Raw genomic sequence first — 20,277 nt, forward strand, 5'->3', positions numbered from 1 at the left:
GCCAAGACTATATTCCTCCCTGGGCAGCTTTTCCCAAGACCAAAACCGACAACAGTAAAAAGGAGAAGGACAAAAAAAATAATAAAGCTGTAAGCCTTGGACCCAGACCCCCAAAAGAGTGTGAGGAAAACCCCAAGAGGCAAGACCAGGGGAGATCAAACGTGGTTCCTGCTGGACTCTTGGGAGTCACGGACTGGAGGGAGACTAAAAGGATCATCACAAGGCTCATGGTAGGTCTGGTGATAGCAATGCACCTCACCAATGCCATGGGGACAGACTCTTGCATGAAATGTTATTATCCCTTGTATGATGGGGAAAATCTAGGGTCCCTGGTAAGGGTCCACACAAATTTGAGTCCTTCTTGTTATAACAAATCACAATTAGAAGAATGCCAAGAAAACAGAAAAACATATTGGATTACCAGAAATATGGCCACTTTTAGAGAACGTCTTTTGGGAGACTGTCCCATGAGGGATACTTGGCTGTGCTTTGAAAAGAACGAACCAGTAAAAGGTGAACCTGATGTGGTAAAGGAGAAAAGAGTGGACATGAGGGTGGGAAATGAAGAATGGGAAAATTTGAGTGGGAAGAACTTGTTCATTGATTTGGTTGAAAACATCAGCAAGGAATTAAATATAACTGATTGTTGGGTATGTGGGAGTACTAAAATGTCTGATATTTGGCCCTGGGAGGGAATTAGCTTGAAACCTTGAGAAATTCTAAGCATAAAATGAACTGGGGAAGGCCAAAGCACACCAGGGTATAGGAGAAGAGAAAAATGGGAATTAAAGGCTAAGGTAATTGGGGAAGACTGTATTCTACAAACTGGAAAAAGATATAGAACCCTGGTGGGGCAGATGGCATGCAAAAGATATAACGAAGAATCTAGGAACTAAATGGGTTCCCCCAGGAGCCCAACCTAAGATATTGATCCTTAGAGAAGAGGGAAAAAGGGTGCATTCATCACAAAGGATATAACCTTTATGAATGTGCAGAAAAAGGGATCAATCCCTTCTGGGGAATTAGAAGCCTATCAAAGTATTGTGAGAACCCTTATTAAGACAGGGAAGGTTTTTGGAAAGCCCCAGATGATTTCTTTTGGATCTGCGAGGATGCAGCTTATACACATCTACCAGGAGACTGGTCAGGTAGCTGCACGATTGGGGTGATAAAGCCAGCTTTCTTCCTGCTCCCAAAAGAGGCTGGCTCAGAGCTTGGAGTACCAGCATATGACAACCTAAAGAGGCCCCTAAAAAGGAAGAGGAGAAGTGTAATAAGCACAGGAGGGACCCAGAATTGGAAAGGAACAGTCTGGACCCTGGAGGAAATAATAAGAACTTATGGGCCAGCGACCTGGGCCCAGGATGGGTCCTGGGGATATAGGACCCCAATATACATGTTAAACAGAATAATCAGGCTCCAAGCTGTAATTGAAATAACATGGAACAAAACAGCCCTGGCTCTTGATCATATAAGTGACCACCTCTCCCAGACCTGATGTACCTGGTGTACCAACTCCAACTGGCAGTAGATTACCTTCTCGCTGATGAGGGGGGAATCTGTGGGAAGTTCAACACCTCTGAATGCTGCCTAGAAATAGATGATAAAAGTGAAGTAATCTGGAACATTTCTAAAGAGATCAGAAAAATCTCCTACGTAGGGAACCAAGAATGGATGCCGATCCTGAATACTGATTGGTGGGATAGTTTCTGGTCCTTTAAGGGCTGGTGGGAAAAGGTGGCATTCATTGGTACAGCGGGAGTAGCAGGACTGTTATTTCTTCCCTGCATCATCCCATGTTTGATCAGAATAATTACCTCAGCAATACAGTCTAGCAGCACGATCTGCAACTCGTTAGAAATAACCCAAGAGAATGGAAAAACTAAGATCCTAATGTTAGAAAGTTCAGAGTGGAAAGCAGCAAAAAGGGTATATGACCAACACCAAAGACTAAAGAAGTTTCACTACCAGGAGCCTGAAACAACAAGTTGACGCAGGCTGATGCCTGGTCAAATTAAAAGAGGGGGGATATTGTTATAAATAAAAATCCCAATGTTCAAATTATATGTTCCTGTTTCAATCCCAGTTTGGGTCCCTGGATAAGGGGTTTTGGTGTTGTAAGTCCCAAAAGGGTTCACTGTTAAGAAGTTCATATTTGTTTTATTTCTTTTTGGTGTTGTAAGTCCCAAAAGGATTCACTGTTAAGAAATTTGTACTTGTTTTATCCTTGCATTTGTATCCCCATCCCTTACCCCCTCCCAACCCATCGGGTAATTTAGCTGCTGCTACCCAGGATGAACTTCCCCATTTCCCATAAAGACTTGCACACGGGTGCATATTAAAATCATATTACCACCTGGGAGCAAAGACAGTCCTGGACAACGAGCCACTCTCAGGGAACATCTGGAGGACCCCACTGTGGAGGCAGTGGGGACCTGGGGAGACTGGGTGCGCCAATCTCAGTCCAGCAAGCTGGTTGCCATGACCTGGGCAGGACTTGAGAGGGAAGACACCCCTGGACTTTCGAGCCTGAGACAGAGTCTCTGGGCAGTTCTGGTGAGGATAGAGGCTCCAGTTCTGCTGACAGTGGATGACGACAAGCCTGTGTGATCCTCCTCCTCGATGTCAACCATGGGGAGCAGCGGTGGCAGCGCGCACCCCCGAGCCCCCACCTCCAGGCCCAGTTCTCTGTAATAAAGGCTTGTTAATGGGAGCAGAAGGTCTCCTGGCGCTTTAATTCACCGCACCTGCAGTGCCGGGGTAGGAGGCACAGCTGGGAGGAGGGAGGGGTGGGGGGAAGCTGGTTTTAGGGCTATTAATTTACTTCTCACAATCCTTCTCTGAGCTTTCGGAGTTTTCTGCCAGAAATCTCTCTCCTCCCCCACTCATCCACAGGGATTTGGGGCAGTTTTCCCTTTTTGGGAGAAATCCGAGCGATGCACTGAGGCACCTAATTAGAGGTGGGAGAAGTGAGGCTCCAGGGCTTCCCGCTGAGCCGGAGCCACCGAACACCCAGGGCAGGGAAAAGCGGGCCGGGAGCTGCGGAGAACTTTGTTTGTGTTGGGAGCTCAATGGCGGCTCGGGCCGGGCCCGTTCCAGGCCTGTTCCTCATCTCCGCCCTTCCCCTCACACAGCCCGGGGCGGGCCCTGAGAGCGCGGGGCGGGGCTGTGCCGTGTGCAGAGCCCGCCGCTGGCTGCGATTGGCTGCTGCTGCCGTCACTCGTGGCTCTGGCGCGTGCTGATTGGGCAGAGCGGGGACAAGCCCGGCCCCGCTGGCGCCCCCAGGGCGGCCGTGGGGCAGGAGAGCCGCCATTGCCGGAGCGTCTGTGCGGGCCCGGCAGCGGCGGCAGCGGCCGGAGCCCGGTGAGGCGGCGGCGGAGCTCGGAGGCGGCCCCAGCCATCGCAGGTGGGAGCCGCGCTCGGTTCTGCGGGGGCTCGGGGCTCGCTGCGGGCCCGGGAGGGGGCGGCAGGGGGCTGTGGCGGGTGGCTTGTGCCGTGGCCGGCCCGTGTTGGCCCTGGCGTGAGGGCGCTGCGGGAGCGGCTGCCCGCGGTCTCCTTCCCGCTGGGGCCTCGGCAGGAGCCGGTGCCGGAGCAGCGCTGGCTCGTCCCGCTTCGTGTCGGTAGCCCGGAGGTGGCTGCGCTGTGCCCGGGGCTGGGCGGGAAAATTCCCGGCGCCAGAGGTTTGTGTGGCCAAAGGAGGCAGAGGAGCGGTGTGAGAGTGACTTTATTGCTGCCCAAAGGGAGAGGCCGTGGGGCATTTGCCGTGCGCTCTCTCCAGCTGCTGGAGGACGCGGCCTCGTTTTTGTCCTGATTTTCCCGGCCGCGTGTCCCTGTCCCTTTCCCCACTGGCGGAGGTGCTTGGAAGGTTCAGACTTCCCCATCTGCCTCCTGCATGTCCCGGTTAATATGTACCCACCACTTTTGTATAACATCCGATATTGATGGCTCTGTTAAGTCTTTGTTCTTCTGGAAGTTCAGGAATTTAGCGGGACATTGTCAGAGCAGCGGTCCTTGTCAATTGGTAACATTTTCTGAAACTGATGCTTTTTCCCACTGCTTCCTTATGTGCAAGTCCGTGGCCCTATCTGCAAGCAGATTCACTCATTGACTCTGTTTTTTCTTCCTGGGTGTTCTTTGATTTTGGGATTGCTCTCAGTGCCCTCATTCGCTGTCCTTTTGTAGCCGTTTGTGGCTCAGGAGGCCTGGCTGCCCCCTGCATCCCCTTGCTCAGCTGCTGAATGAGCTGCACTCAGCAAGGTGTGTGCATGGTGAAAAGATGAGAGTTGCTGTAGCACATGAGAGGAGAAACTGCATTCGTTTAACCCATGGTCTGCCAGGGAACCACAAAAAGTTGCCCATGCCCATCCTTTCCACATTTGGACTGGTACATGAGCTCTTTTCTTCTATCTTTTGTTATCTGTTTCTCCACTTTTCCTCTGTGACCTATTTGCCAACAGCAGTTTGAGTCATTTAATTTTCCACAAACGCTGCCTCCTTTTTCTGCTAAAAGATAATCTGACCCCATCCCATGGTGAAATGTTGTGTTCCTCATCTCGGTGGATTGATTGTGAAGAAAGTCAGGAACTGGAGCTGTCTGGTTGGGGATTATTTTAAGGACATCCTGTAATGTAATTATGCCATGGAAATAATAAATGGTTTCTCTGGTACCTGATATGAATTTGTTAGGGTTCCCCGGGGCTGGCCCATGGTGTTGCAGGATTTGTTCTGGTGGCTGTTCATCTTTTCCCCATTTTTGGGTGCTCCCTCAAGCCAGGGTTGCATCAATTTTGGGCTTTTCTCTAATTAAATCAGCACATACTTGGATTCCCAACTGATTTCCCTTAACTTGGGGTAGCAAAAAAAACCCCAGTGCTCTAATTCACCCTGGATAACATAGAAAGTGAGAGCACAGGTTGGGGTGGGGAGTGGGATGATTCCTCCCCCATTTTTTATAGTGAAATTTTCACAACAATCTCCATTTGCAGTTTTCCTTTTTAGCTTAACCAATTTCTGCTGCAGAGTCAGATATCCTCACCATGGGCTCTGCCTTTAGCTGTGCAAATTCCATCTGTGCCCCCAGGCAGAGCTTGGGGTGAGGGGCAGAGGAATTCAGCCCAATTCCTCCCCCAGGCAGGAACACCCGGGTACATTGTCCATGCTTTGCCCCAGAGGTGTTAATTTGCATTTCTAAAGCTCCTGTCCTGGCTGCCTGGAATGAAGCTTCTCTTCCAGGGCAGCCATGGGATGACTCACATGGAGGGCTCCCTCCCCTATCTGCTGTTTCTTTGTTGTTTTTTTTAAACAATTTTCTATTAACTGTTTACCTTTTAAAGGGACTCTTTTCAAACTCTTCTACTTTTCAAAATGCAGCTTAAATGTGAACATGGAAAAACCCATACCATAATTTTGTCATCACTAAGAGCCACGCACAAACATAAAAACAAAAATTAGAAAGCAATCAAGTATTTTCTAATACTTCTCCTCTGTCTAAAACTGATTCTCACACCCCTGGCCCAAACAGAACTGCGAACAGAAAAGTAGAATTATTACTTAAAGTTCTTCTAATGGTGTAATCCTTTCACTGAAACTGTGAAAAGCAAAAACTCTCCAACAATGTTATTAGAGAAATAAAGCATTCCTTGATTCTGAACAGAATCATTTCAACTACACATAGTCTGCATGTGCAGAGAAAATCATTCCATGACATGTGAGTTTTACTAGATGTTTCCTAAACTTTATACAGTCTGAACCCATAGAAATCCATTGGTTTAGTGTTCATTGTTTCCAAGTTGTGGCGTCCTTAGTGCTTGGTTTCCTGTTGCACCTGGATTTCTGTTGCACCCCTAATTCTGATGTGAATTAGGTCTGCACTCCTGGATTTCCTGCTCAGCCTTTTCCAGACCAGGTGTCTCCAGCTGTGCCAGGGCAGTGTCTGGGGTAGATGTTGGTTGATGTTTGCTGTGGGGCCTTGATGTTTTGTTGATGGTCGTTGTCTTTGTGGGAATCTTTTGGGCTCTTCCCAGTCTGTTGAGATGTTAAGCTCATCTCTGCTGAGTGGTGGAACATCCCTTTAAAAAATCCTTGAAAATTCCTTTCCTCAAGGTAAATGCAAACCAAGCCTGACTGGAGAAATCAAATAAAAAATAATTTTACACTTGGTCTATTTTCCAATACTCTAATCCCAGCCGGCCCAGAGTGTGAGTGTAATTGAGAGCCAGAGTGGAATTCTCCCGGTGCCTTCCCCAGCAGCTGTGGCGAGGGCAGGCACAGAAAGCCCTGAAGCTCCAGCAGTGCCAGCCAGGATTGTCCCGCAGGGGCTGGAGATGCCAAAGGAGGGTGCCCAGGCCGAGGATTTCAGCAGAGGATCTGTGGGCAGCCCCAGGGGCTTCCCCCGCTGGGGAGCCCTGGCTGCTGCTGCCTTGCCTTCAGTGCAGGCTCAGGGGCGGCTCCCATCCTCCTGCTGCAGCCGGGAAATCCAAATCTGCGGGGCTGCAGAGCCCTTGAGCCGAGGCTGAGGGGTCCCCCCGTGTTCAGCTGTGCTGGGGCTGTTTCTGTGCTCAGGGACACTTGGAATGGGCCGTGCCACTTGGCCACCAGAGCTGCTTCTTTCCACTGCTTCGGCAGGACCCGATGTCCTGGTTGGCTGTGTCGCAGTAGAGATGGACAGTGACACCTGTTTCTTCTTCCATCACAGCCAAAGCTTTATTGCACACAGCTTATATTTACATGGTTATCAGAAGGCACCGTGCTTAATTCCAGTTGGTTGGGAACTCAGTTCACTGGTTGGTAATGGTGAGTGTACACGTCAGTCCAAACTTTTCTCTCTAACAATGTTTTCATACTTTTTCTACTGATTCCCATGGGACAGATCCCTTGTTACTACAGGTGCACTTGTTTTTCTCCCCAGGAATAGTTTGTTATGTTAACAAACTTTTCATTCTCAAGATGTTTTTGCCAGGGAACTTATCAGGCCAGCTGCTAGCTACACTAAGCCCACGTAACAAGTCCTAAACCATGATTTTCCAAGTCCTTTCTTTTGTAAGGTTTTACCTTTATGTGACAGGGTGTTATGGACAGCAAAGTCCAAAGGTGGGTGTGTCTCAAATCTCTTCCAGCCCGGGTCTGGATCTCTCTCAATTCAATGCAGGCATGGGTTTCTCCCCAGCCCCCTCTCCAGGCTGTTCAAACAGGAGGCTGGGTTAAACCCTTCCCCTGTCCTCAATTCTAAATCCTCCTGTGCCACTGAACAAGTTTCATACTGCAGTCACCGAGCTCTGCTCATCCATTTAGGGGCTCTGTTGGGGTGCGTGGGAGAAGGTGAGGAGGGGTCCCCGGGGGTCGTGTCCCCCCCCGGGAGTGCCTGTGACTCCCCCATGTCCCCCCCCATGCCGGGCTCACCCCCTTTTGTCTCTGCCAGAGCTCCTGACCCAGCTCCTGCTGTGCCCTGGGAGGGGCTTTGGGGAGCCCCCCGGGACCCCCTTGGATCCCCATTCCTGGGCCCGGGGACCCCCCCGCATCTCCTTCCCCAGCTCCGGGACCCCCTGCACCCCCTTCTCCTGCACCAACAGCGCCCTGCACCCCCTTTCCCGGGGATCCTCCCCTGCCAGGCCCTGGATCCCCCGGTTCCGTCAGCCTGGGGACCCCCGGAGCCCCATTCCCGGCCATCCCGGGGCACCGCACCCCCAGGCCTCCCTTTCCAGGGAAAGCCGAGCTGGGCACGGGGCTCTCCAGCCGCTCTGGCATTTCTGATCACCCAAAAGAGAGGGAGAGAGCAGCAGAGAGAGAGAAGGAGATCGGGAATCGGGGCTCGGGCTCCCAGCGCCCGCTCCTGCTCCGCCGGGGCTGGGGAGCCGCAGCCGCAGGAAAAATGGGATCTGCCCGGCGACCGGTGACGTCACTGCAGCCTCGGGCTGCCACTGGCGAGCAGCAAAGAGCGGCGCCAATGGCGGGGCCGGAGGCGGCTCTGGGGGCGGGGCCGGGGCTGTGGGCGGGGCCGCAGCGGAGCAGCGCGATGGCTCCAGCGCTGGGGCCGGGTGCGCTCCCGGTGGGCGGCGAGAGGTGAGGGGGACCCCCGGCACCGGGACTCTTTGATCGCCCATTCCGGAGCGCCGAGGGGCCCCTAAACCCCCATTCCTGGCCGCCGGCATCCCACCGAACCCCCATTCCCGGCCGTGGGTCCCACCCTGCACCCCCTTATCCGGCACCAGGAACGCCTGCACCCCTTTCCCGGCCATCCCGCCTCCCGCAGCCCCCAGAGCCCCCTTCTCCTTCACCCATTTACCCCCCGGACCCCTATTCCTGCCTCTCCCAGCAGCCAGCCCCTCCTTTCCTCAGCACTCAGGACAGCCGGGACCCCTATTCCCAGCCATCCCGGCTTTCCCTGCCCTGTCCTGGCAATGGGGACAGCGGGGACCCTTGGAGCTCCCTTTCCTGGGTACAGGAACGCCCTGAACTCCAGCCATGCCACATCTGGCTAGCCCTAGCCTCCCCTCTTGGCACTCCTGGCATCCCCAAATGCCCTTCCCGGCTCTCCCCGTCCCCCCTTTCCTTCAGCCGTGACCCCCCCGATCCCAAATCTCCAAATGTCCCCCCAGTTCTCCTCTCCCTGCGTTCCCTGCACGCGGCGCTGTCGGAGCCCGGCCCGGGCTTCCCGCAGTCCATGTCCATGGGGTCCCTGGCTGGGATCCCCTTCCAGCGCCGCCGCAGCGAGCGGGGCCGGGCGGAGCCGAGCCGGGATCTTGGGATAGCCAGGGCTGGGATATTGGGATAGCCAGAGCTGGGATATTGGGATAGCCAGGGCTGGGATATTGGGATAGCCAGGGCTGGGATTTTGGGATAGCCAGGGCTGGGATCTTGGGATAGGCAGGGCTGGGATATTGGGATGGCCAGGGTTGGGATATTGGGATGGCCAGGGCTGGGATATTGGGATAGCCAGAGCTGGGATATTGGGATAGCCAGGGCTGGGATATTGGGATAGCCAGGGCCGGGATATTGGGATAGCCAGGGCCGGGATATTGGGATAGCCAGGGCCGGGATATTGGGATAGCCAGGGCCGGGATATTGGGATAGCCAGGGCCGGGATATTGGGATAGCCAGAGCCGGGATATTGGGATAGCCAGGGCTGGGATATTGGGATAGCCAGGGCTGGGATATTGGGATAGCCAGAGCTGGGATATTGGGATAGCCAGGGCTGGGATATTGGGATAGCCAGGGCTGGGATATTGGGATAGCCAGGGCTGGGATATTGGGATAGCCAGGGCTGGGATATTGGGATAGGCAGGGCCGGCACAAGGAGCGGCACCGGCACGGGGCCAGCGGGGAGCTGCAGATGCTGCAGCAGCGGCACAGCCAGAGCGGGGCTGAGCGGGGGGAGCCGGGGCTGGGGGATCTGTGGGGCTGCGATGGCAACTGTGGCACCGCCATGGGGATCCCTGAGATCCAGGCTGAGGGATTAATGAATTCCCTGGCTCACAGCTGCAGGGAATGTCTCCGGAAATATGTCAGATATGGGCGGGAGGTGCTGGAGTGTAAAGGTGGGGAGGGCAGAATTCCCATGGGAATATGGGAATCCGAATGTGGGATATGGGAGGGCAAAATTTGGGAACCTGGGAATTCCCATGGAAATTCCATGGATGGATCTCAGACGTCCCATTCCCGAGAGACTTCCAAGGATGGATTCTACTGCTGTCCAATTCCCATGTGAACTCTGTGGATGGATCTCACTGCCATGCCATTCCCATGGAATTCCATGGGCAGATCTCCCCAGCTCTGCCATGGGAGCTCCAATCCGGTTCCCCCCCAAACCCATCCTGGGGATCGCCCTGTTCTTTGCCCTCCCCACCCCCTACAAGACTCCTGGGGGTCCCCCGATGACCCACCCAGGCCCCCCAAACTCTTCTTGGGTTCCCCCTCATCCCCCCACACCGGGAATTCCTGGAAGTCCCCCCCGTGTCCCCTCCCCCAGGACTTTGGGGGTCCCACCCGACCTGTCCGTGCACCCCCAGATTTCTTCCACAGCCCCCCTGTGATGGTGGAGGGTGGGGGCCGAGTGCTGGTGCCCCCCTGCCTGCAGCAGATCCAGCGGTGAGGGCAGTTCGGGGGGTCCCTCAGCATTTGGGGTCCCTGGGATTTGGGGTGACCCCCCGGGCCCCCCAGGATCTCCCTGAACACGCTGATACTGCCTGTGCGCTGTGAGAAGGTTCAAACCCGGCACGGGGTCCCCAGCACTGCCACCCGCATTGCCCAGGTACCCCCAAACCTGCCGAGAACCCCCAAAGCCCCCGGGACACCCCAACCTCCCCTGATCCCAAACACATCCCTGGATGCTCCAAAAACTCCCCAAAACCGCAAAACCCCATACAGCCATTGAGAAGGTTCATACCTGTCATGGGGTCCCCATCTCCATCACCAGCAGGTTCCCCAAAACAGCCTTGGGACCCCCAATTCCACCCCCGGGATCACCCAAATTCCCTCATCAGGACCCCTGTAAACCCCCTTGGGAACTCCCAAAAAAGCACGGTGGCCCCAAAACCACCCAGAACTTCTGAAAATTCCCAGGAACCCCTCACCAAGGTTTATACCCAGCATGGGGACCCCATCGCCTTCATCGGCATCACCCAGGTACCCCCAACCCCTCCCGGGACCCCCAACCCCTCCTGGGCTCCACTGCCGGAACCAACGGGAGCGGTGTTGCCCTTTTAAGAGGAGTTACAGTGGGACCCGACAACACCGGGGGCCCTTAAAGCGGCCATGGTAGAGAGAACCCCCAAAATCCACCCTGGGGGACAAAACATCCCCTACAGGGGCTTGGGGTGGGGACACCCCTAAAAATGTCACTTAAAGCCGTCATGATCCCCCCTCAAAAGGGGCTTGTGGGGCAGCGGCCGCACAAACACCCTAAAATGGGGAGGAAAAAACACCCCTGTAGTGGTGGGATCCCCCCCAAAAAAACCTGAAAAAGAGAAAAACTTCTCTTGAGAGGGGCCTGAAGACCCTGAAAGGCCCTGGAAGAGGGACAAGATCCCCTCCTGTGCTGGGGCCTCCCCGAGCCGGGAACTCTCCCGTTCCTGCACTCGGGGGAGCCCCGAACGACGGCGGCTCCTGGGCTGAGCCCCCCTCAGCCGGGGCTGCGGGGGGAACTGGGGGGGCTGGGACGGGGCTTGGGGCTCCTGGGGTGAACTGGGGGACCCTCAGTGCTCCCACCTCCCCCTGTTCCCCTGTCCCGCCCCGTTCCCATTGTTCCCCCAAAGCTCCGCTGCCCCCAGCTCGGTTTGGGGGGGACCCAGCCCTTTCCCATCGTGTCCCGGCCCGGCCCCGCTCACCCGAGGGCTCCGAACCACGCCCAGGGACAGAGGAGGGACAGAGGAGGAGGAAGAGGAGGGACAGAGGAGGAGGAAGAGGAGGAGCAGGAGGAGGAAGAGCTGGAGCAGGCAGAGGAGGCTCCACCTGCGCTCCCCGCTCTCTGCATCTGCAGCTCCTTCGGGACCATCGCCCCCCATCCCGCAGGTGCCCGGGGAGGGGGAGCTCGCCCCAAATACCCCGGGGCTCCCTGGCTTTGGGGTTTTTGGGGTGGATGTTTGGGGATGGCAGGGCTCCAGAGCCGAGCCGCAGATGCCCCTCGGGGGCACCCCGGGGGTCCCCGGGAGGTGTTTTTGGGGGGTCCCGGTGGCGGTGGCGGCAGAGCCCCGGCAAAGGGGCCAGGGGGATGCGGGTCCGGCATGGCCGGGAAAGGGGTTCGGGGCTCCCGGTGCCGGCAGTGGCTGCTCCCAGCATTGCCCAGTTGCTCACCCCCTGTGGCTCCAGTTTCCTCTGTGCCCCACGATAAGCCAAATCACTCCCAGTCATTCCCTATTAGAGTACAATTTGTCTCCACTTTATCCCATTTTTCCACATTTTTATCCAGTTTTCCCCCATTTTTTCCTTATTTTTGCTCTATTTTTTCTAATTTTTATCCCATTTTCATACCATTTTCCCCCATTTTTATCCTATTTTTTATTTTTCCCCAATTTTTTCCACACTTTTTTCTTTTTTTCCTCCATTTCTCCCGTTTTTATCTCATTTTCCTCATTTTTTCCCATTTTTTCTGATTTTTTTTCCTGTTTTTCCTCCATTTTTACTCAAATTGTTCCCCACGTTTTCCTATTTTTTCCCATTTTTTCCCCTTTTTAATCTATTTATTTTCCATTTCCCAATTTTACCTTAATTTTGCTCCATTTCCCCCAGTTTTTTCCCCATGTTCTCTCCTATTTTCCCCATTTTCTTCCATTTTCCCCCATTTTTGCCTCATCTTTACCATTTTTATTCTGATTTTTATCCCAGTTTTCCCTATTTTCCCCCCTATTTTTATCCAGGTTTTATCTCAATTTTCCACAATTTTATCCCCATTTTCTTCCATTTCTTTCTCCCATTTTTCCCAATTTTTCCTCCATTTCCATCCCATTTTTCCCTATTTTTATCCCATTTTGGGTCGATTTTCCCCCATTTTGTCTCCCATTTTTCTTTCCCCCATTTTTCTCTAGTTTTCCCCAACTTTTCCCCTTTTTTTCTCCATTTCCATCCTATTTTTCCACATTTCCCCCTATCTTCCCCATTTAATTATCCCAAAAATTAATATTTTGGAGGGGGAAAAATTGAAATTTTGGGGGCGGGGGGGGGAGAATAGAAATTATGGCAGGAAAAAAGGGTGTTTTGGAGGCAAAACTCCATGAATTTGAATCACAACTTTCCCATGATTTTTCCATAATTTCCAGCCGGAAGGAGGTGTGGGATTCATCTGAACACTGTGGAAGCTGGAAGAGGACCAGCCATCTACCTTCCCAAAAATCTGGACCAGCTCATCCGCAATTCTAGCTTTCCCCGCTTCCTGCATTCCCTGGTCTGGAAATTCTTCTACCACCTCCCAAGTAGGCAATTCCCAAAATTCCATGGAAAAATGGGATAGGTGGATTTCATCCTGGTTTTTTCCTGATTTTTCCCATTTTTTCCTAGTTTTTTTCCCCATTTTTTCCTGCTTTTTCCAGATTATTTTTGTCTTTCTTTTCCTCGCTTTGTCAATGATTTTCCTCATTTTTTCCTGGTATTTTCCCAATTTTTTTTCCTCTTTTTTTCCCATTTTTTCCTGATTTTTTTCCTGTTTTCTTTAATTTTTCTGCATTTTTCCCACTTTTTCTAGTTTTTCCAGTTTTTCCTGAATTCCCCTATTTTTTTCTTGATTCTTCCCTCCTTTTTCCCCCAATTTTTCCTGTTTTTCCCAGTTTCTTCTCTATGTTTCCTGATTTCCCCCTAATTTTTCCTAGTTTCCCCTGATTTTTCCCAATTTTTTCCCTGATTTTCCCCCAATTTTTTTCATTAATTTTTTTCTGATTTTTTCCCAGATTTTTTCCAGATTTTCTTTTTTTTTTTTTTTTCCTGATTTTTCCCTCATTTTTCACAATTTTTCCCCCCGTTTTTTTCCCCACTTTTTCCTGATTTTTTTTTCTGATTTTTCCCAATTTTTCTCCATTTCTTCCTGATTTTTCCTGATTTTTGCCTGTTCATTTCCTTAATATTTCCTGGCTTTTCCCCATTTTTTTCCCATTTTACAAGGTTTTCTCCCCACTTTATTTCATCATTTTACCCTGATTTTTTTCCTTGATTTTCCCTTTTTTTTCCCTGGTCTTCTTCCTCTTTTTTTTTCTTGATTTTTCCCTGTTTTTTCCCCAGTTTTCCCCCCTTATTCTTTTCCTGGTTTTCCCTCTTTTTTTCGCAGTTTTTTTCCTGCTTATTCCCCAATTTTTTCACAATTTTCCCGAGATTTTTCCCGGTATTTCCTTAAATGTTTACTGATTTTTCCTGATTTTTTCCATGTTTCTTTCCCCTCTCTTTTCTTGATTTTTCCCAATTTTATCTCAATTTTTTCCTGATTTCCCCCATTTTTTCCTTCTTTTTCCTGATTTTTTCCTGATTTTTTTCCTCTTTCTTATTCTGAATTTTTTTTGCAATTATTTTCTGAATTTTTTCTCAAACTATTCCTTGATTTTTGCAGTTTTTCACATTTTTTCCCAGATTTTTCCCTTTTCCTTTCCCAAATTTTTCTGGTTTTCCCCAATTTTTTCCTGATTTTTTATGGTTTTTTTCTGATTTTTTCCAGATTTTTTTTCCCTTTTCCTAATTTTCCCCTGATTTTTCTTTTTTTTTATGGTTTTTTTTTACAATTTTTTCCCAGTCATTTTTCTGATTTTTTTGCAATGTTTTCTCAAATATTTCAGTTTTTTTCTTGACTTTTCCAATATTTTTCCCAATTTTTTCCTGGTTTTTCACAGGGTCCTTTCGTCTTTCTTTTTCTGATATGTTCCCTCATTTTTCACATTTTTTCCCAATTTTTTTCATGCCTTTCCCATTTTCTCCTGATTTATCCCTCTTCTTTTCCAAAATTTTATCTAGCTTTATCTCAATTTCTTCTCAAATTTCCCTTAATTTTCCTTGATTATTCCTGGGGTTTTTCCCAATTTTTTCCCATTTTTTCCAGATTTTATTCCTCTTTCTTTTCTGGTTGTTTCCCGATTTTTCTGAGTTCTTTCCCAGTTTTTTTCCTGATTTTCCAAAGTTCTTTTCAATTTTTCCTGGTTTTTCATTATTTTTCCTTCTTTTCCTATTTTCATTTTTTTTCCCCATTTTTTCTATTTTTTTCCCAGATTTTTCCCATTTTCTCCTTGTGTGTCCTCTTTTTTTTTTTTTCCCCAAAGTTTTTCCTGTTTTTCCCCAATTTTTTGCCAAATTTTCCCATTTTTCCTGATTTTTTCCTCTTTTTTTTTTTTTTTTTTAATTTAACCCTGATATTTTTCTGTTTTTTCCCTGATTTTTCCCTTCTATTTTCCTTGAATTTATTCTGGGGTTTTTTTCCATTTTTTCCCCAGTTTTCCAGTTTCCTTCACTCTGCCAGTATCATCCCAGTAACACCCAGTCTGATCCCAGTCACTCCCAGTCTGGTCCCAGTCACTCCCAGTATGAGGCCAGTGGCCCCCAGTTGCTCCCTGGCAGTGCCAGTGTGACCCCAGTAGCCTCCAGTGTGATCCCTGGGACTCCCTGTCTCTCCCAGTATATCCCAGTCAGCCCCAGCACGCTCCCAGTCATTCCCAGCTCCTCCCAGTTGCTCTCAGCATGATTCCAGTTGTTCCCAGCCACTCCCAGTCAATCCCAGTATGATTCCAGTCACCCTCAGTGGGATCCCAGTCTCAGCCAGCAGGGACCCAGCTGCTCCCACTGTGATCCCAGTATGATCCCAGTTGAGTGTGATCCCAGAATAGTTGTAATTGTTCCCAGTTCCTACCAGTATGATCCCAGTTGTCCCTGGAATAGTCCCAGTCCATCTCAGCATGGTTCCACTCACTCCCAGTTGCCCCCAGTGTGGTTCCAGCTGTTCCCAGTATGGTCACAGACACTCCCAGTATATCCCAGTTGCCCCTGTAAGGTTTTAGTTACCTCAGAATGATCCCAGTCTTTCCCAGTGGCTCCCAGTTCCTCCCAGTATGATCCCAGCTGTGGTCTCAGTCCCCTCAGCATGGTTCCAGTACCTTCCAGTTGATCCCAGTTGCTCCCAATGTGTCCACATTTTCCTCCCAGCATGGGCCCAGTAGCTCCCAGTAACCCCCAGTCAGGTTCCATTCACACCCACTGTAATCCCAGTGGTTCCCAGTGCTATCCCTGTAGGAGCCATTGTCACTCCCAGTATGGTTCCAGTCACTTCCAGGATGATCCCAGTCACTCCCACTACAATCTCAGTCACTCCCAGTATGGTTCCAGTCACTCCCAGATCCTCCCAGTATGGTTCCAGTCATGGCCAGAGTGACTCCCTGTTACTCCCAGGATGGGCCCAGTTGCTCCCAGTCACCTCCAGCACAGTTCCAGTCACAGCCAGCCCCTTTGCAGTCACTCCCAGTATGATCCCAGCTAGTTCCAGTAGGATCCCAGTATGACCCCAGCATGGGCACAGCTGCTCCCAGGATTATCCAGTGTGGTTCCAGTTGTTCCCATTTACCTGCACTGTGGTTTCAGTTTCTCCCAGTCTATCCCAGTTGCTCCTAGTCACTCCTCAGGTGTTTCCAGCCTGATCCCAGTTGCTCCTAGTCACTCCCAGTCACCCTGAGTGCAGTCCCAGTTGCTGCCAGTATGGTCCCAGTATTGCCCAGCATGGCCCAGCTGCTCCCACTGTGATCCCAGTAGGACCTCAGCATGGTTCCAGTCACTCCCTGTTCCTCTCTGTGTGATCCCAGTTGCACCCAGTTTAATCCCAGTATAGTTGCAGTCCCTCCCCAGATGATCCCAGACCCTCCCAGCATGGTCCCAGTCATGCCCAGTTGCCCCCGGTGCAGACCCAGTCAATCCCAGTTGTTCCCGTTGTTCCCAGCGTGATTTCAATTTCCCCAGGATGGTCACAATCACTCCCAGTATATCCCAGCTGCCCGCAGCATGCTTGTGCTCATTCCCAATCATTCCCAGTTACCCCAGTAAGGTTCCAGTTACCCCAGTCCAAACCAGTCCCTGCCAGTGCTGCCACTCCTGGGGTCCCCCAGCCCTCTCTGTGTTCCCCCCTCCCACATCTCCCCAGAGGAGCCCCAAGGGCTGGCAGTCCCCAGCCAGGGTCCCCAGCCAGCCCCAGGTTGGATCTGCAGCCCCCAATTTTCCCAGTTTCCCTCTCCTTTTCCCCGGGCCGGGTTCCCCCCGTCCCCAGCGGGTGGGAGCAGCGGAGAGCCCCGCGCTGCCCATCCCGACCTGTCCCGGCTCCATCCCCGCTCCTGCCGTGGGCTGTGAGGGGTTTGGGAACGGGGCACCGAGGGTGTCGCTGCTCCTGGGGGAGGAGGAGGAGGGATGGAAGTAAGAGAAGGAGGTGGGGTTAGAGAGGAGGAGCAGGAGGAAGAGGAGGGACAAAGGAGGATCAGGGAAAGGAGAAGGAACCACAAGGTCCAACATTCCCTGAATTCACAGCCCCCACCTGTGAGATCATCACCCCCCATCCCAGAGGTGACCAGGGAGGGGGAGTTTGGCCCAGATACCCTGGGGGGTTCCTGGGTTGGGTTTTTAGGGGGGATGATTGGAGAATGAAGAACTCCAAAGCTGAGTGCAGAATACCCCCTGGGGGGACATTGGGGGGTCCTGGTGGCGGCTGCTGGCAGAAGCAGCCTGGAGGAGCAAAGCCCTGTGTCCCCCAGGACCCCAAAGTGGGGAGCCCAGAGAGGGGGAGCACCACAATTCACGGGACCCTCAACAGCCTGGAGAGGGGCAGGGGGGACTCCTTGGACTACCTGCACCCCTAAGCAGAGAATGAGGGGAAAAGGGACCATAGGAATCCAAAAAGCCCCATCACCTGTAAATGAGGAGATGGAAATGGGGGGAACTTTTCAGATTCCTGGCACTCCCAGCAGCCTGGGGAGGGCAGGGACTGAGCAGACAGAGGAACCCCAGTACAAGTGTGACCCCCAGGAACTGGGACGGGGGGAACCCCTGAACACCAAAAGGGAGAGACCAGAGATGGGGAAATCCTGGGAGGCATTTTCAGGGCTGAATTTTGGTGTTTGGGATGTTTTTATGGATGGCTGGTGAGTTCTAGAGATGGACTTGGGCAGAACAAACTCCCTAACCCAATCTGCTCATGAATTGTATTTCTCCCCAAACCAGGATTTCCCATTCCCAAACCTTGGCTGGATGGAGAAGGAGGCTGTGAGGAAGAGGAAGATCTCCCAGGACACCCAGGCAGGTAAGGAGGAAGTCAGTGCCCCTTTCCCCCTCTCTCCTGCTCCATCTCCCAGCCCAGCCTGGCCCCCGGCTGCAGGACAACCCCGCTGCCGACGCCGTCCTGCCGGGGACGCACTGGGGGGATCTCCTTCCCCTTCCCTCTGGCACGGAGGCAAATCCCATCCTCTCCTTGTCCTTCCTCCCCCAGACAAGGAGCTGAGGATGGAGACCAGAGAGGACAAATCCCCACGGCAGAACCTCATGGAAGAAGCTGTTTTGAGTGGCTCCACAGCACAGGAATCCAACAGGGAAGAAAAGCCATGGAGATCCCACAGGAGGAGGGGCTCCAAACCCATCCCAGGGTGCTCTGAGGAGGAAAGACCCACCCTGTGCCGGGAAGGCGACCGGAGATCCAGACGGGGCTCTGAGCTGGTGGTCCATGAGCAGCTTCAGGATGGGGAGAAGCCCTACAAGTGCTTGGAGTGTGGGAAGAGCTTCAGCCAGAGCAACAGCCTGATCTGCCACCAGATGATCCACACTGGGGAATGGGCCTACAAGTGTGGGGAATGTGGGAAGGGCTTCTACTGCAGCTCCCACCTCATCATCCACCAGCGCATCCACACTGGGGAGAGGCCCTACGAGTGTCCTGAGTGTGGGAAGAGGTTTCAGAGGAGCTCCAATCTCCTCCTGCACCAGCGGATTCACACGGATGAGAGGCCCTTCCGCTGCCCTGACTGTGGGGAGGGCTTCAAGCACAACTCCCATGTCATCAGGCACCAGCGCATCCACACTGGGGTGAAGCCCTACAAGTGTGGGGAATGTGGGAAGAGCTTCAGCCACAGCTCCAGCCTGACCATCCACCAGAGGACTCACACTGGGGAACGTCCCTATGAGTGTGAGGAATGTGGGATGACCTACAGCCGGAGGTCCAAACTGACCATCCACCAGATGATCCACACTGGGGAGAGGCCCTACGAGTGTCTCCAGTGTGGGAAGAGGTTTCAGACCAGCTCCCATCTCCTCCAGCACCAGCTGATTCACACGGATGAGAGGCCCTTCCGCTGCCCTGAGTGCAGGAAGGGCTTCAAGCACAACTCCAACCTCATCAAGCACCGGCGCATCCACACTGGGGAGAGGCCCTACGAGTGTCCCCAGTGTGGGAAGAGCTTCAGCCACAGCTCTAACTTGACCCAGCACCAACGGATGCACCGGTAAGGGAAGCCCTGTGAGTGCCCCAAGTGCAGGAAGGTGTCCATGCGCTGCTTCAGCTCCGTCCCCCATCAGAGGACCCACGTTGGGCAGGACCTGATGACCCACGTTCCCAGTGATCTGTGTTGGCAACACACTGGGCTGGTGGTCATTTTGATTTGGCCTTAATTTTCTTTTGATTCATCTTCATCCCTTTAAAACAGACAAAATTTAGGTAAAAGTCTACAGATTCATCAAAGGCATCTAAAACATCTCTTTTACTAGTGCTTGAAGGGAATCTGGTATTCAGGGAGGTAATGGGGAGGGTTTTGGGGGTATTTGGTTTATTTGTCTCCATCTCTTGCCACTCAAGGAGATGAGCGAGTTCTATCTGTCACCTCAAAACCACTCAGTGCCATTGAAATCTACTCAATCCCACCCAAAATTGCTGGATTCCACAGTCCCTCAGGGTGTGTTGCCTTAAATTTTAGCTTTCATATTTTTCAAATTCTGCACTGCCTAGGTTTGTAGTTTTGAACTTCCTATTAAGTGCTAGTGAGCTCTCTTCACAGAGTAGGTAGACAAAACAATTCCTTTTCTAGCTTGATACCAAGGACAATTGTTACAAGTTCCATGCCCAAAAGCATGAACAAGGGTGGACTGAAGAGAGAAAACAAGAAGGATGGGACTTCCTCATCTGAAGCTGTAATTGGACAATGAATATGCAGATGGACCTAAACTTCTGAAAATGTGAGACCTCATGATCACTTGTCCATTTTTGTGACCATTTCTGGTCCATTTTGGGTGTAGCCCTGGCCAGGTTCTTCTACTGCCCAAGGTGTATCCTTTAAGGCATTTTAATAAACTTTATTCTCAACTCTGTCCAGCCTCTGTTCTAGGTCAGCCTTCCTCAAGGCATCAGGTGGAAAGGGGTTGGAAGGGGATTGGGTGAAGTGGGATGCAGATCAGGAGGGGTGAGATGGGTATTGGGTGGGATGGAGTTTGGGAGGTGTGAAATAAGGAAAGTAAGGCTTGGGAAGGGGGTCTTGATGTCCAGCAGAGATGGGATGGGTTGGGGTTGGGATTTGGGATGTGGGGTGGGGTCTGCAATGAGACAGCCAAAGTTTGGGGATAATGATCAAAGGGGGAGCCCATTACTGAGTGAGTTTTGGGATATTTCACATTCCTGAAGAGATTTTGGGGTATCTCACATTTCTGAGGCACTTTTGGGGCACTCCCCAACTCTTGGGATGTTCCTGAGAGCAGCTCCATGGAGCCCCATTGCCAGGGCTGGTTGCCATGGGCATGAGCTCAGAGCTGTAGCCGGAGTGCGTTGCCTCGGTGCTGCAGAGCAGAGAAATGATGAATGGCCCCAGACAT

The 20,277-nt window shown here is 51.9% G+C and overlaps 1 protein-coding gene across 1 annotated transcript; it reads left to right on the plus strand.

The window, feature by feature from the left end:
* Nucleotides 1-3,288: 3,288 nt before the first annotated feature.
* On the plus strand, nt 3,289-19,783 carry LOC111942332 (uncharacterized). The gene is made up of 4 exons (XM_086874282.1): nt 3,289-3,406; nt 12,750-12,902; nt 17,653-17,731; nt 17,918-19,783. The coding sequence occupies exons 3-4, from the start codon at nt 17,680-17,682 to the stop codon at nt 18,922-18,924; spliced, it is 1,059 nt and encodes a 352-aa protein (XP_086730408.1). The 5' UTR covers nt 3,289-3,406; nt 12,750-12,902; nt 17,653-17,679; the 3' UTR covers nt 18,925-19,783.
* Nucleotides 19,784-20,277: the final 494 nt, after the last annotated feature.

This window comes from Cyanistes caeruleus, unplaced genomic scaffold (genome assembly GCF_971803275.1).
Source record: "Cyanistes caeruleus unplaced genomic scaffold, bCyaCae1.hap1.1 HAP1_SCAFFOLD_186, whole genome shotgun sequence".
Taxonomy (NCBI): domain Eukaryota; kingdom Metazoa; phylum Chordata; class Aves; order Passeriformes; family Paridae; genus Cyanistes; species Cyanistes caeruleus.

Coding starts and splice junctions, on each gene's coding strand:
- LOC111942332 (XM_086874282.1), top strand. CDS start 17,680: ATGGAGAAGGAGGCTGTGAGGAAGAGGAAGATCTCCCAGGACACCCAG. Junction 17,732..17,917: donor CTCCCAGGACACCCAGGCAG/GTAAGGAGGAAG, acceptor TTCCTCCCCCAG/ACAAGGAGCTGAGGATGGAG.